Genomic DNA, 17,678 nt, shown 5'->3' with positions numbered 1-17,678 from the left:
ACTAAATCTGCTCTTTTCGTTTTTTAGTTTACCTAATATTCTTTTTACTATCTTTGTTTCATGTTCAATTTTCTGTATTCTTTTTCTATTAACTTAAAACCATACTAATATTTGTTCATTTCCTCTTTCTTCTTTCTGTGAAATTAGATTTTTTTCCCAGCTTTTAAAGAAGGCATTACCTTCTCCCCAGAATTGAAGAGCTTTCTTTTTATGTAACCTTAAATATATATGGGTTCTTCTTCTGCTGTATCTGATGACTTTCTACATTGGGTTTTCATTTTAAATCACCTTAGAATATGTTCCCATTTCCCCTGTGAGTTATTCTTCACCTCATCGAGCCCTTCAGAATGTGTTGTTTAATTTTGCATGCATTCAGTTCAGTCGCTCAGTCATGTCCGACTCTTTGTGACCCCATGGATTGCAGCACACCAGGCCTCCCTGTCCATCAAAAACTCCCAGAGTTCACTCAAACTCACATCCATTGAGTCAGTGATGCCATCCAGCCATCTCATCCTCTGTCGTCCCCTTTTCTTTGTGCCCCCAATTTATCTCAGCTTCAGTAGTTTCCAGAGTCAACTCTCGAATGAGATGGCCAAATTACTGGAGTTTCAGCTTTAGCATCATTCCTTCCAAAGAACACCAAGGTCTGATCTCCTTTAGAATGGACTGATTGGACTCCTTGCAGTCTATGTGACTCTCAGGAGTCTTCTCCAATGCCACAGTTCAAAAGTGTCAATTCTTTGGCGCTAAGCTTTCTTCACAGCACAGCTCTCACATCCATACATAACTACTGGAAAAACCACAGTTTTGACTAGACGGTCCTTTGTTGGCAAAGTAATGTTTCTGCTTTTGAATATGCTATCGAGGATGGCCATAACTTTCCTTCCAAGGAGTAAGCGTCTTTTAATTTCATGGCTGCAATCACCATCTGCGGTGATTTTGCAGCACCCTCGCCCCCCCCCCCAAATGAAGTATGACTCTGTTTCCACTGTTTTCCCATCTATTTCCCATGAAGTGATGAAAACCGATGCCATGATCTTAGTTTTCTGAATGTTGGCTTTTAAGTCAACTTTTTGAGGTATGACCTAAATCCAATCCTTTATGATTATATAGTAGAAGTGAGAAATAAATTTAAGGGACTAGATCGGATAGAGTGCATGATGAACTATGGACAGAGGTTTGTGACATTGTACAGGAGACAGGTATCACGACTATCCTCATGGAAAAGAAATGCAAAACAGCAAAATAGGTGTCTGTGGAGGCCTTAAAAATAGCTGTGAAAAGAAGAGAAGTGAAAAAGAAAGGAGAAAAGGAGTGATATAAGCATCTGAATGCAGTGTTCTCAAGAGTAGCAAGGAGAGATAAGAAAGCCTTCCTCAGCGATCAATGCAAAGAAATAGAGGAAAGCAAAAGAATGGGAAAGACCATCCCCTCAAGAAAATTAGCGATACTGAAGGAACATTTCATGCAAAGATGGGTTCTATAGAGGACAGAAATTTTACGGACCTAAAAGACTCAGAAAATATTAAGAAAAGTGGCAGGAATACAGACTAGAACTGTACAAAATAGATCTTCAAGACCGAGATATTCACGATGGTGTGATCGCTCACCTAGAGCCAGACATCCTGGAATGTCAAGTCAAATGGGCCATAGAAAGAATCACTCCGAATAAAGCTAGTGGAGGTTATGGAATTCTAGCTGAGCTATTACACATCCTGAAAGATGATGCTGTGAAAGTGCTGAACTCAATATGCCAGCAAATTGGAAAACATAGCAGTGGCCATGGGACTGAAAAAGATCGGTTTTCATTCCAACCCCAAAGAAACACAGTGCCCAATAATGCTCAGATTACCACACAATTACACTCATCTCACGTTCTAGTGAAGTAATGCTCAAAGTTCTCCAAGCCAGGTTTCATTAATACAGGAACCGTGAACTTCCAGATGTTCAAACTAGTTTTAGAAAATGCAGAGGAACCAGAGATCCAAATGCCAACAATCTTGGATCATTGAAAAAGCAAGAAGGTTCCAGAAAATTAAAAACAAACAAACCAAAAAACACCTATTTCTGCTTTATTGACTATGCCAAAGCTTGGATTGTGTGGATCACTAGAAACTGTGGAAGATTCTGAAAGAGATGGAAATACCAGACCACCTGGCCTGCCTCTGGAGAAACCTATATGCAAGTCAGGAAGCAACAATTAGAAATGGACACGGAACAACAGATGGGTTCCAAATAGAAAGAGGAGGACGTCAAGGTTGTATATTGCCACCCTGCTTATTTGACATGAATGCAGAGTACATCATGAGAAACTCTAGGCTGGAAGAAGCAGAAGCTGGAGTCCAGATTGCCAGGAGAAATGTCAATAACTTCAGATATGCAGATAACACCACACTTATGGCAGAAAATGAAGAGGAAGTGTCAAGCCTCTTGATGAAAGTGAAACAGGAAAGTGAAAAACTGGGCTTAAAGCACAACATTCTGCAACGAAGATCATGGCATCTCGTCCCATCACATCATGGGAAATAGATGGGGAAACAGTGGAAACTATGTCAGGCTTTATTTTTGGAGCTCCAGAATCACTGCAGATGGTGATTGTAGCCATGAAATTAAAAGACATTTATTCCTTGGAGGGAAAGTTATGTCCAACTTAGATCTCATTTTAAAAAGCAGAGACATTATTTTGCCAACGAAAGTCCATCTAGTCAAGGCTATGTTTTTTTCCAGTGGTCATATATTGATATGAGAGTTGGACTGTGAAGAAAGCTGAGTACCAAAAAATTGATGCTTTTGAACTGTGGTGTTGGAGGAGACTCTTGAGAGTCCCTTGGACTGCAAGCAGATCCCACCAGTCCATCCTTAAGGAGACCAGTCTTGGGTGTTCTTTGGAAAGACTGATGCTAAAGCTGAAATTCCAGTATTTTGGCCACCTCACTCATAGAGTTGACAAATAAAAATCTCTGATGATGGGAGGGATTTGGATCAGGAGGAGAAGGGAACGACAGAGGATGAGATGGCTGGATGGCATCATCGTCTGGATGAACATATGTTTGCCTGAACTCCAGGAGTTAGTAATGGACAGGGAGGCCTGGTGTGGTGTGATTCATGGGGTGATAAAGATTCGGACACGGGCCTGTGACTGAAATGAAATGAGTAAATTAACTGTTTTGTTGTTGTTGTTGTTGTTGAGCATGTCATTGGTAATATATGAAAGGAACAAGTGTAATACATACATACATACCCGTTCAAGTGATATTTCATGTGTTACGTCACTACATTCCTGTCTGACACTCTGTATCACACAGACTGTCACCATAATGTATCCTCAATGCATGGGATTCTCAAGGTGAAAAAGTAGGAATGGGTTGCCATCCTTAGTTCCAGGAGATCTTCCCAACTCAGATCGAACCTGCCTGTCTTATGACCTCTATGTTAGAAGACAGGTTCCTTAGTACTAATACTACCTGGGCAACCATTAGCTTATATATGGCTACACATATACATGCATATGTATATGTTGAAAGTTTGGGTATATAATTTTGCTGTCTACAGGTAGCAGTATATATTTTGCAGGAGGTATATAACTGCAGGTATGTCCTTTTGCAGGATCTAATGATTTGCTAAAAGTGGTTTCACTTACATTCATGTCAGAGAATTATATAATTTCACTTGTGACTTACCCTTTGAAATATTGGTTCTTTAGGAATATCTTGTATAATTTTTCATACATTGACAAATTTGCAAACACATATCCCATTTTTAAATTTTAGCTTCACATCTTGGTTTTCAGAGAATATACTTGGTATTATGTAAAATACTAAGACTTGTTTTATGCCTTAATGTGAAGCATATTTTTGAGAATATTCCAAAGAAAGTTCAGGTACAATTGCAAATATGACATACACACACACACACACAGTATGTGTTTATATGCCTATTTGAACATATCAGTGTAGGTACATAATTTTAAATATATATATATTTTTTTTACCCTTCTTTGATCTTGAAGTGTTTTGGGTCATGTTCCTCAGATTTATAGTTTGCTTTCAGTCTCCTGTCTTTTTGGCATTTATACTAAACCTGTATTAGGTATTTTCACATTACTTTAGGTCCTCTGACTCTGATGCTGGGAGGGATTGGAGGCAGGAGGAGAATGGGGTGACAGATGATAAGATGGATGGATAGCATCACCGACTCGATGAACGTGAGAGATGGTGATGGACAGGGAGGCCTGGCGTGCTGCGATTCATGGGGTCGCAAAGAGTTGGACATGACTGAGCGACTGAATTGAACTGAACTGAACTAATGTCCTATTCAGGCAGAAGCCCACAGTCAACTTCTTTGAGAGTGTAAGAATCTTTCTAGAGACAGTATCTTTCTGAGGTTGTAGAGAATAGAGCACACTGTGAACCAAGAAATTTGCCAGCCATATCAGTAAACAAATGATGCTGCAGGCATCAAGTCATAAGCCCTTGAATCTATCCATAAACGTAAAACCTGGGGGAACTCTTGATGAAATCAGTTTGCCCACTATCAAGTCCTTAGTTACTGCACTTGAAGATGGCATGGCCTGAAGAACTGACTTGAGACAGAAAGAATAGATACTAGCCCTAGTTAAGGTGATTATCAAAGGAATTATTTCAAGGAGCCCAGATTCTTGCATCTACCATAGGTAGAAAATATTTAAATCCATTCACTTGAGGTGTCCAGTTTTTCTTTCGTTAACCATAATATTCAGACATTCTCCATACCTGATCATTGTACCAAAATTTCTGTAAAACTTGGATCCTCCTATCCTTCGTTAGAGCAGTCTTTTTGCGATACTTGAGAAGTCGCTTCTCATGATTAAATCCTTCTTAGAATGAAAGGCTTGATGAAGAAAACATAATTCTCCACGTTTGAACTATGCATTTTTCCCATTAGGTAGCACACATTCTAGAACTGCAATATAAGGGATTCTTGTGCAGCACCTCACTGTTAACCTATGTTTACTAATTCCTACTTCCCAAAGTTTTGAAAGTCAAAGGTCAGCTATTACTTGGGGCTGGTGCACTGGGACGACCCAGAGGGATGGTATGAGGAGGGAGGTGGGAGGAGGGTTCAGGATGGGGAATACATGTATACCTGTGGTGGATTCATTTTGATATATGGCAAAGCCAATACAATATTGTAAAGTTAAAAAATAAAATTAAATTTAAAAAATAAAATTAAACTTGAGGGGATTCATGGTTTCATAAACCGGTGACATCAGTTTATGAAAATATATAACCATATATGTTTACTTTACTTTTAGAAAGCCGTTCTTTACTTTTGGAAACAATGGAAAATTAGGGAAGTGAAGGGACACAAGTGTAGAGTCTGAATTTATTCTGCCCAACATAGCTCTGCATTTAAGTTTGTCTCTTTTTTTTTTTTTTTTTTGCTTTTTCTTTGCCTATGCATACTAAAGCCATCCTGGGTACACATTTTAATTGGCATGCAGTGATGCTTTACTTGTCACTAGCACAAATTAGACAAAGACTGATTTTCTTTCCTTACAATGTTGTGTTAGTGTCTGCTGCCCAGCAAAATAAATCAGTTATTAGTAAATACAGGTGAGCCTCCCTTTTGAGCAGTCCTCCGATCTCCCACTTGGGCCTCCTCTCCCACTCCAAAACCAATTCCACTAGAGCACTGCATAGCAATAGCTATCTACTACATACTTGGTATGTCCTTCCTGCACTGTGTCCACAAGTCTGTTTTCCATGACTGCATCTCTTCCTACACTCCAAATGGTTTACTCAGCATCTGTTTTCTGGATTCCACTTAAATGCATTAATATGCACACACATATATTTATTACTTCTTTATTTGGTTGCCACAAACCTCAATCGCTCTGTGTGGAATTCAATTCCATGACCAGGGATCAAACCTGGGACCCCTGCATAGGGATCATGGTGTCTTAGCCACTGGACCAACAGGGCATTCCCCTGTTGTTGTGTTTTTTTTAAATGATGGCCATTTGGAATGGTGTGAGGTGATATGTTGTTGTACTTTTGATCTGTGTGCCTTTGTTAAGTTGAGGTCGTTTTTTCTATGTTCAGTTTTTGAAGAGCTTCTATCACAAACACTTGTTGAATTATTTCAAAAACTTTCACCAACTATTGAGGTAATCATATGGTTTTAAACCTTGACTATACATTGATATGCAACTATTGAAGAATGTTTCCATATCTTGAATAAACCCCACACTTAATTATGGTGTCCAATCCTTTTATGGTATTGGTGGAATTTTTTGCTCATATTTTGGTAAGGATGTTTGCCTCTGTTCATCTATGAGATATTAGTCTCTAACTTTCTTTTTCTGTGTTATCTCGGGGTTGATATCAGGGTGATGGTGAACTTGTAAGATGACTTCTGGGTTTTCCTTCCACTCTAGAGTTTTGGAAGCGTTTCAGAAGTGCATGTGCCAGCAGTTCTCTGACTGGTTCATAAAATTTCCCTGTGAAGCTTTCTGGAGTTTAAGTTTGCCAACTAGAAATTTTTTCATCACAGTTTCAATCTTAGTGCTTGTAATTGCTCTGTTCATATTTTCTGTTTTTTTTTTTTTTTCCAGCTAAAAAAAATTTAGCTGAATTTCTTAGTATTTGTCCATGGCTCAAATTCTAAATTTTATTGACTTATAGTTGTTTGCTGTAGTCCCTTATGACTCTTTGTTATTTCTGTTATATCAGTCATAATGTCATCCTTTGTCATGTCAAATTGATGGATTTGTTGTCCTCTTTGTCTTGATAAGTCTGTATCATGATTTGTCTATTTTACTTCTCCTCTCCAAGAGACCCTTTTTAGTGATACTGATTTTGGCTATTTTTTTTTTTAAATCATTTCTTTTTTTTTAAATTTCTGCTTTGATTTTTATCATTTTTTCCCCTTCTATTCACTTTGGGGAATTTTGCCTGATTTTTCTTCTTTCTCTAAATGCTTTAGATTGTAGGTTATGTTGATTACTTGAGATGTGTACAATTTATCAACTTCACTCTTTTACTGCTTTAGCATGCTCCATAACTTTTGGATAATCATGTTTTAAATATTATTTTCTTCTAAGATTTTTCTTTCATTTTCTCTCACATTTCATGAGTGATCTCTTGGCCATGTACAGGTGTATTTATTCATCTACATGGATTCATGTTTCTCACAGTCCTCACCTGCAAATTCTGCTATGTAAATCATAACGTTGTGGTTAAAAAAAAAAAAAAAGATTAATACCATTACCACTATCTCAAATTTATCAAGGCTTGATTTGAGATCCATTTTGTGATATATCTTGAAGATATTTTATTTTCACTTTAGAAAAAGTGTGTATTCTGCTCTGCTTCAGTGAAATGTACTATACGTATCAATTAACTTTGTCTGGTCTCGTGTGCCTTTGAACACTTGTGTTTCATTTTAAACTTTATTTCTAAATTGGAGGATAGTTTCTTTCCAGTGTTGTGTTGGCTTCTGCTGTACAACAGTGTGTATTAGCATATAGGAGGCCAAAGTCTTTTTTTGTGTGTGTGTTGTTGAGTGTCTGTTACTTATTCATTTTTCTAGTCCCTATAGAAATGTTTATCGTCTTTTCCCCATTCCATTTCTAGAATGTTTTATCACCTTTACTACCACAACATCCAAGTTATTTTCAAGGAGCCTGCCTACTTTTTCTTTCGTTATGTTTTGAGTTTTTACCACATTCCTTTGCCTACAACATATTTCTCTGACTTCACATTTCCCTACTGCGTTCCTCATCATTTCTTCCCAAACTTCTGCATAATAGTTATTGCTCCTCGTCTCCACTCCAAGTTGATAAAATTAGTTGAGTGTCTAGTGTGGGCTTTGCAGTTGGAGAGACTGACAACTATGTTCTTGAATCTGCAGTTGAGTCTTCCGTCTCTAATGGTGATACCATATCTGTTCATGTCATTTGTAGATGTCTATAGAATTAGTCTGACATTAGGCAGTCTATTTGCTGAAGATTGGTTGCATTTTTCTGTCTTGCTTGTTGTGTAGTGTGAGGCATCAGCCCTGGGTTGTGTAGGCAGTTGGGTGCCGTACATCTGAGATTAAGAAGAGGCCTTCAACGAGACTGTCACCAGTTAATAATCAGTGTAGACAGGAATTCTCTAGTGTCCCATGATCCTGGTCTCAGTGTGAAAGGTTGTAATGGAATGCAAAGAGCTGGGATTCTTGGCCTCCAGAGGAGAGGAATTCAATCTGGGGCCAGAGATAAGGCTGGATCACTCAGAGCTTTGTATAATAAAATTTTATTAAAATATCAATGAGATAGAGAAAACTTCTCATATAGGCATCAGAATGGGGCAGAAAGAGTACCCTCCTGCTAGTCTTCAGCTGGATATTATATAGTCACTAGTAGTCTGTTAATGAAAGAAAGGAATGTTTTAAAACTCAGAGTGGTACCAGGCCCCCTCACACATAAGATGCATTTTGGGATAATCTTGGCATCAGATGATTCATCCCGGGCCATAAAATGATTGTCTTGAAGAAGGATAGATTACCATACAAACGATTCATTTACATAGATTAGGGAAATACTATCCGAGTATTACATACTGGTTTGTCAAGTAGGTTCTGAGCCATTAGGAGGAACTGACTTAAGAACAGAGTTTGGGGTAAAAGCATAGTACATTAGCATAGTTTAAGACAAACATTTCCATAAGAAAAATGCATTGGTTATCTCAAGGTTTGAGAATAGTTAACTTCAGATGAAACCAGGTGTCATTCTGGCAATATAACATTTTAAGAGAAACCTCCTTTTAAATTTGTATAAAGACAGAAAAAAAAAAAAATATTGCTAGTTTGTTTCCTCCTGCTACTTAAGAGAGATAAAAATGTCTGATACTTTCAGGCCAAATCCTTCATTTGGAGACCCCAGCCTTCCTGCCTGTTACCCTCTCAGATGATGACAGCAGAAAATATCAGGCCCAACTTATGCCCAGAGAACTACAATACCATAGTGATAGATTGAGGAGATTAAAAAAGTAACATAGATAAATGGTAAATAAATAAGTAAAAGGTGCCACAAGCAATAAACACTACAGAGAAGACAACAGATTCATAATGAGAGCCAATCAAGTAAATCTCAAGGCAAAAAACACCACCAGAGTAGAGTGCCAACTGAAAAATAAAGAAAGCAAATCTGACAAGAAGAGCAGGACAGCCCCCACAGAATAACAGAAAACCACAGTTAATATAGAAATGCATACCCATGTTAAAGAATGAAGTGATGCAACAGCAACTAAAGGCACAGAAAATAGGAAACCAAAGTAAAAGTAGAAATAGCTATACAAAAAATAAAAATGTAGTTGAAATAATCTTCAAGATCAAATCAATGTGTAGTAAGAAAGAAGCATACAACTGAGAAAAATAGTGCACAAACAACACAACAATTCAATGCATCAAAAGAATAATACATATTTCCTTGTGTCTCATCTGTGAGTGTCCTAGTGCTCAACATGGGCCAGAGGACAATTACACCTCTTTGGGAAGTTCTCCAAAGATGGAGAGAACTGGATTCTGGATATCTCTAAGGGCACCTCAGACTCAAAACTGCTATAATTCCTGTGCGTTCTTATAGCTGCCTGAGCCTGGGCATTTTTTTTTTTTTTTTTGACCTCTTCTCAGCTTTGGATGTAATCCGTAGACACAGGGTCTGCATCATTAATCCTGTGTATTTAATCTGCAGCATGCACAACTGGAAGGAAGATTCATAATCCTCTTTCTTAATGGCTCTGTCCCTGGGCCTCAGGTGTAAATTTCATCCTTCCTCACATGTGGTCACCAAATGTGTCTGACTTGAGACACTTGTGGTGCACTGGGGTCTGCCATGATGAGCACAGAAGGTTAAGGTACAGCTGCTTGGAATTCTGGAAACATGGTGGTGCTAGTTATGAATAGGAGCCAGCAGCCATAGGCAGAAGAGGTTTTGCCTGAATGGGATCCTTTTCTAGCCTGTGTTTGCAGGAGCATGAGTGGTACTTCTGCTGGTCTTTCTCTATTGCCTTATAGTAGGTGTTAACAGGTGGGAAGGTGAGGCGCTACCAAGGTATCTCTGCCTCCTGAGTGTGACACAGTACAGTCGCTTTGGCAGTTTGGGAATTCTCAAAAGGTATTCCCTGCTACACAATGACTCGTACCTGCTCCATCAGGCCATTTCCACATAGTCAACAGCAGTCCTCTCCCAGGATCCCTCTAAATCCCTTCTTAATTCCTTTTCACTCAGGTATGTCTGGAACCCACATGGGACACTCTGGTGAGCAGGGTCTTCTGCTATTTGATGCTGTGGGAGAACTATTGTCCTTGCAGAAGTATTATTTGTGATCCATTTATTGAGAGAGTTGCATTTCACATCTGCCTACATTTCTGCCTTCTTGGAACGTCTCAGTTTTTCCTGGAAAGCTCAATTATTATTTTTTTCCTTGACAGAAAAACATGAAACATTAGTTGCCATGAATCAATCTGTTTGATGGGACATTGCTTACCTACACACGTAACTGGTACTACTTTGACTTTCAATATGCAATCAAGCATATTGTGTTGTCTTTTTTTCTTTCCCCCTTGGAAATGTCTCTTAATGAGGAATTGTCATCAGCATGAAGAAATGCAGAACTTTCCACATAAAATATAATAGCAAAATTGGGCTCAAAAAGGCAGCACTTGAATATCTCTAGCTATTTTTTGAACGTTCCTGACATTTTCCCAGCGTACAAATGTCTAACTTCAGATCTCAAAGCGCAATTCCATTCAGTAGATATCAAAGGTGAGACTTCCATGGGCATAATTTAATTATTGTATAATAAGATGGCAAGTTCATAGGAAATTACCAGTTGGTACTTGACTACTTGAAAAAAGAGAGAAAACGACAGCAATGACCAAAAAATAAAATTGAAAAAAAAAAAAAAAAACAGGAATGTGTAGTTAGTTATTTAATTATAAGAGGTACACATGAATTGATGTTTGTATCACAGAATAAGCAAGGAGATAGCATACAATCATCTATATCTGCTTAACTGTCTCTGCTAATGACTTGGACACTGTGGATCACACACAAACCAAAAAAAAGAAAGAAAGAAAGAAAGAAACATAATTTTGTAAAATTCTTAGAGATAAGAATACAAGAATACCTTATATGTCTCCTGGGAATCGTGTGTGCTAGTAAAGGTGCAGCAGTTAGAATTGGACAGGGGACAATGAACTAATTCAAAATTGGGAAAGGAACAAGTCAAAGCTATATATTGTTGTCCTGATTATTTAACTTCTGGGCAGAGAACACCATGAAAAAATAAAAATCTAGATGAATCTCAAATTAGAAACCGAATTTATGTGGGAGATATGAATAACCTTAGTTATCCCAGTGACAACACCAAAATGACAGAAGAAATATAATAATTAAGGCGCCTCTTGATGAAAGTATTATCTGTTTCAAATATAGACATCTGAAATGAGATAGTCCTACATAAAAGATGAAATTCTCAGTTTCACATATGAAAACCTAGATAAAGATTTCAGGGTGTGAAACATGAAATTCTCCATTATTCACATATACAAATCTGGAGAAAGATTTTCCAACGTAAAGTACGAATTCTCTGTACATCATACATGAATGTATGGACACGAAATATTCTGCAGAAAATGTAGAATTTTTTTACATTAGAGTTATGAAAATATGGATGCAGATTCTTTGACAGGAAATACAAAAATGTCTGTTTCACATATCCACACATGGTCACATGAAACATGAATTTTTTCATATTTGTCATTTGAAAATATTTGTGAGGTCTTTCCTTCATGAAATATTGAATACTGTCTATTTACCATTTGAAAAACCTGTGTTAATTTTCCTACAAGAAATATAGAATTTTCCCACAGATTTTCATGCTTGGGCTCTGAAATTCTCTATCTTTTCATCAAGAATGTTTGGAAGGTATTCTGATATGAGATTCGGAATTCTGTGTATTTCCCATTTGACAATCTGGGGAGAAATGTTCTCATATGAAATATGAATTCTCAATTGTTCACAAGTGAAACATTTTCCAGATTTGTACACATGAAAGAGAATTTCCCGTCATTCAGAAATTAAGATCTGAGCTAAACCGCAAACATCAAACAGCTATATTTCATGTATATCCTGAATACCATATAGAGTTTTCTGTATTTCTTTGATAAAAATCTGGGTGAAGATTTCCCTATAAGAAATAGGGAATAATATACTTTACACATGTAAAATCAAAACCCTTATGATTAGACAGTGGAATTGATAAATAGATGCAGGGGATTCTATCTGACAGATGAGTGCCTGAAGACCTATGGATGGAGGTTAGTGATATCGTATAGGAAAAAGTGATCAAGACCATCCACATGAAAAAGAAATGAAAAATGGTAAAGTTACGAGGCCTCACAAAGAGCTGAGAAGAGGAGCGAAGCTAAACAAAAAGGGGAAAAAGAAAACAATAACCCTGTATCAGATCAGATCAGATCAGTCACTCAGTCATGTCCGACTCTTTGTGACTCCATGAATTGCAGCATGGCAGGCCTCTCTGTCCATCACCAATTCCCGGAGTTCACTGAGAGGAGACAGCAAAAGAGACACAGATGTATATAACTGTCTTTTGGACTCTGTGGGAGAGGGAGAGGGTGGGATGATTTGGGAGAATGGCATTGAAACATGTATAATATCATATATGAAATGAGTCACCAGTCCAGGTTCCATGCACAATACTGGATGCTTGGGGCTGGTGCACTGGGATGACCCAGAGGGATGGTATGGGGATGGAGGATGGAGGAGGTTTCAGGATGGGGAACACATGTATATCTGTGGAAGATTCATTTTGATATATGGCAAAACTAATATGATATTGTAAAATTAAAAAATAAAATAAAATAAAGCAAACCTTAGAGGGAAAAATGAACATTCACAGTGTTGTGTAACTATTGACACTATTTCTGGAATGTTTTCATCATTCTTCCTGCCAGCCGTGTTAAAGGACAATTTTGCAACACCTATAAATGTTTTTATTTTATTTTAAAATGCAAAATATTTTGATTCATTGTTTTAATCAATTTGGAACATGTGTTCAAATAGAAAATAAATGTTAACTGCTTCCTCTCAATCTGTATTTATATAATAATAAATCTGGATAGCACATAAAAAGAAAAGAAAAGAAAATTTTACACATTTGGATGAAGATCCCCAAAGAATTGCAAGGAGAGGTAAAACCACCCTCAGTTATCAATGTCAATAAATAAAGCAAATCAATAGAACTGGAAAGTCTACTGATCTCTTCAAGAAAATCACAGATACCAAGGGAAAATGTCATGCAATCATGGGCACAATAAAGGACAGAAATGGTATGGATGTAGCCAAAACAGAAACTATTAAGAAGAGGTGGGAAGAATACATGGATGAAATGTGCACAAAAGATCTTCATGACCCAGTTAAGCACGATGGTGTGATCGTTCACCTGAGGACCCGATGTCCTGGAATGTGAAGTCTAGTGGGACTTAGGAAGCATAACGACAAACAAAGCTTGTGGAGGTGATGGAATTCAGTTGAGATATTTCAAATTCTAAAAGATGATGATATGAGTGTGCTGCCCTCCATATGCCAGCAAATTTGGGAGACTCAGCAGTGGCCAGAGGACTGGAAATGGTCAGTTTTCATTCCAACCACAAAGAAAGGCAATCCAAAGAATGTCCAAACTACCACTTAATTGCACATGTCTGACACACTTGCCCAGAACTGCTCAGAATTCCCCAAGCCAGGCTTCAACAGAATGTGAACCATGAGCTCCCAGATGTTCAAGCTGGATTTATAAAGGGCAGAGGAACCCGAGATTCAATTGTCAACACCCGTTGGGTCCTCCAAAAGGCAAGAGAACTCCAGGAAAGCAGCTACTCTTATTTGACTATGCCAAAGACTTTGACTGACACAACAAAACAACACACACACAAAAAGTCACATCAAAACGTGAAATATTCTTCCAAACATCGGAATACATGCCTCCTGAGAATTCTTACATCCATGTAAATAAAATAAATATTTATCAACTTGGAAAATTTTCTCAGTCAATAGGAAAGGTGAATTATGATAGTAGTGCAGGTTATAGAATGTTGTTGAGTAATGTGTAGAGCATTTGATTGGTTATTACATTTCTTTATTGATAATTCAGTAAGCACTTAAAATGTGTCATTTTCAGGCTCTATGTTTCAGCTGTTGTGAAAGATACATAAAGAGGGTAGACCCAAAACACATTGAAGATATCTGTACTCTCCTTCGTAGGAGGGCAAACAGTAGTTCCTTCCAACCGCAAGAAATAGTTGAGACAAAGTTGTTAGAAGGGGCTTAGCATAAGGTAAGGTAAGGTTAGGTAAGTCACTTCAGTTGTGTTTGACTCTAGGCGACCCCATAGACGGCAGCCCAACAGGCCCCCACATCCCTGGGATTCTCCAGGCAAGGACACTGGAGTGGGTTGCCATTTTCTTCTCCAATGCATGAAAGTGAAAAGTGAAAGTGAAGTCGCTGAGTCGTGTCCAACTCTTAGCGACCCCATGGACTGCAGCCTACCTGGCTCCTCTGACCATAGGATTTTCCAGGCAAGAGTACTGGAGCGTGGTGTCATTGCCCTCTCTGAGGGCTTAGCATGACTGAAAATAATTTGTGATTGTAGCTTCAGAAGAGAAAGATAATGAAATGACTAAGGAAAACAGATATCATGTCTTCCAAGAACTTTGTAACCATGCTGATGTGCTGCAGTAATGACCAGGAATTTATTCTGTCTCTATGGGGACAGATAAGCAACATCTAAACATGCATTTGAAATTATAGGGTGGAATCTTGGTGTCAGGAAATGAAGACGTACCTTAAGGACAGCAGCGCAAATATGACCCTATAGAATACTACTTGTAAAGTACACAACGTGTGCTGACCATGGGCCAGTCACTGATTATATCATGCTATCTTTTCTATCACAGTGATGGTATAATTGTGATCATGATTTTGGATGTACTACAATATCTATATTTTCAGAGACAAAATTAATTTCTATAATGAAAACAATCTGCTGTCTAATCTTTAAGACTCTACCAGTAACTAATAGAATATAATATGTGAATGTGCTGAAGATCATACTGTGTATTTTTATTTATCTAATTTTATTTGCATCTCTTTCTTCACCCATACCATCCTAATTTAGACACCCCTTCATTTCAGCAGGGATGATTTCAGAAATCACTTTACATCCATTACCTCTTTTCCCTTGCTTCTCATTTTCTTGCTTACAAATATTATATCAGGTGTCATTTACCTAGGATGCATAACGAATGCTTTCTTGAACTGAAGAGTTTGGAATACCATGCAGTAAAATAGTAAACCAATGAACTAAAGCCTCATTTTCTCTTCTTTGTTTAAAAATTGAAAATGAAACTATGAAGATGAACATGTAAATTTATTGTTCAAATACAGGAATGGTAGGTATTTGTTGACATCTCCCAAAGTAACGTTCAATCTTCCTTAGGCTCCATAATCTGACACGTATTTGGTAGGTCAGTTTTAATTAGCATGGTTTCCATATAATGGTGATTGTTGATGAGTTGACTTGAAAGAGAGGAAGCAGATGTGTAAGTGCTTGTTGGCACTGAGAACCACGAGTTGCCTGTCTCTTGCAGGTTAGGAAAAGGATTGTCATGGCCTGACATATCGCTATGCCTGACTGGAAATTTAGAAGGCTCCACCATCAGTCCAGAATAAGTGCTCTGTAATGGGGATACAATGTGGTTCTGAGAAGTAGATGTAGTTGTAGTAGCAAAGTCCTCAATGGGGCCATTTACTTGAGTGTAGCTGCTATGTGAATGCCAATTAAAAATGCTCAACTTTTTTAAAACAGCAGGTTGATTTACCAAAATCTGTTCTGTTTGTCTAACCGATATTGGTGATGGGTGGTTAGGTAAGTCACATGGAGATAGGGCATTTGTATTAGTGACAATCTGGATGGTATGAGGCTTTTGTATGAAAGGCACAGGTAAACGTGTGGAGGCTGAAAATGCGCTCTCTCTACTAATTTCTGGAATAAATTCAGAGTTACGATCATCTTCGTTGACACTTGCTTTAACATGCTTCTTGTTATCTTGCACTAATGAAGATATTTGAGACACATTATTAATCCCAACTCTTCTTTGCACTCTTAATAAAAGTTGAGGATGACCTCTTTTGAAATTTGGATTATAGTAGGTCTGTAACTAAAATCAAAGGATTACATTATTTAGTTTCTTTATAAACCAAGGTAAAACTGACAAGCAAAGCTAAGTTATAAAAATGTATTCCTTTAATGAAACCAACTAAATAGCATCAAATAAAACACCTCCATTAGTAGTTTAACAGGTAACATGTTAGAAAGAATATGATCCTCAATGAAAAATATATTTTATATATACAGTAAATACCACTTTAAGTTGCTTCAGGACTTATATCTGGTTTCACAGTGCTAGGAAAGTTTGTCAAACATCCAATATTTTAACATATCCAGCTGTTCTCAACTTCAAAAAATAAAACTTTTTAACGATTTGTTAGCTCAAGTTTAAATTCGGTTTTAGCTACATATGTAAATGTGCTTTCTAGGTCACATGATTTCATCTTACATATTGCCAATAAGTGAAAATGTTGGAATACCTTACTCAAAAGAGAGATGTTGTTTTCTTCTTCCAGAAAGACAGGTAGTGAAGCAGATCTTTGAAAAGTTTGTCGCTTTTTACTAAATCCATAAAGGTTAAGCTGTCGAATTAAACTCTTCATACTCTTGGTTTCAAATATTCTGAAAGGTGCCTTTCTTTCCAAGACTTCTTTCTTAAAGAGTTCTTCGTGGATCACTATACATGTGCCTCTCTCATCCCACCAAATAGATTCAAACTGATCACTTTCAACTATATTCCAAAGTTTTTGTGGAAAGGTGAGTGAAAGAAAATTAGTCACCTCATCTGTTTCAGATACAGAATATTTGTAGCATGGCCTTTTTATCACAAGATCCTCAGACAAAGCCTGAAAAGCATATTCTTCAATCATAGATCTCAAAACTGAGTCCCTAGTAAGTGTATAATCATACAAAGATCTAATGGAGGTTTCTGAATCAGTTGATTCATCCTTAGGAGGCCCATCTTGAATTTCTGAAGGTATATGTGCCATCTCAGAGAAATCTTTCTTCAGATCCTTTTCTCATTTGTCTGATTTTACTGACCACTACTTCAAAAATTGCTTGGCTGGCCAACAGAGAGAAACTCTCTAGACCATCGCAGAGGTCCTCAAAGTCAAAAGGCTGTGACATCACAAAATCACTTGTCTCCTAGCAATCAAAGGGTAGCTGTGACATCACAAAATCACTGGTCTCCTAGCCATTGAAAGGTGATGTTCAGCTAGGGTTTACTTCAGCATCAACTTAAAAATACAGCCTGCTTACAGAAATAGTAACCAAAACCATGAAGCATGCAAAATCTCATTCCTAAAGAATTTTTACACAGAAAAATCACATCAATAAATCTACTTGGTTTCTGAAATACAAGTGATTTATCACCCTTCTATACACACATTTTTCATATTCAGTACTGTTACCCAAGCAAAATTGGTCTACTGGCCTCTGCAATAAAATCTTTTAACTGTC

At 37.5% G+C, this 17,678-nt stretch overlaps 1 protein-coding gene across 1 annotated transcript; it reads right to left on the bottom strand.

The window, feature by feature from the left end:
• Positions 1–15,738: 15,738 nt before the first annotated feature.
• On the bottom strand, positions 15,739–17,206 carry LOC132344674 (heat shock transcription factor, Y-linked-like; the record flags this gene model as incomplete). The annotated part of the gene is made up of 2 exons (XM_059884314.1): positions 16,697–17,206; positions 15,739–16,266 (listed from the first exon to the last, which is right to left on the bottom strand). Coding segments are annotated over exons 1-2 (1,038 nt in total), but the record flags the coding sequence as incomplete, so codon positions are not given.
• Between the last annotated feature and the right edge of the window lie 472 nt (positions 17,207–17,678).

This window comes from Bos taurus, chromosome Y (genome assembly GCF_002263795.3).
Source record: "Bos taurus isolate L1 Dominette 01449 registration number 42190680 breed Hereford chromosome Y, ARS-UCD2.0, whole genome shotgun sequence".
In the NCBI taxonomy this organism is placed as follows: domain Eukaryota; kingdom Metazoa; phylum Chordata; class Mammalia; order Artiodactyla; family Bovidae; genus Bos; species Bos taurus.
The sequence above is the reverse complement of the archived record's forward strand: the minus strand, read 5'-3'. Positions and strand labels throughout refer to the sequence as shown.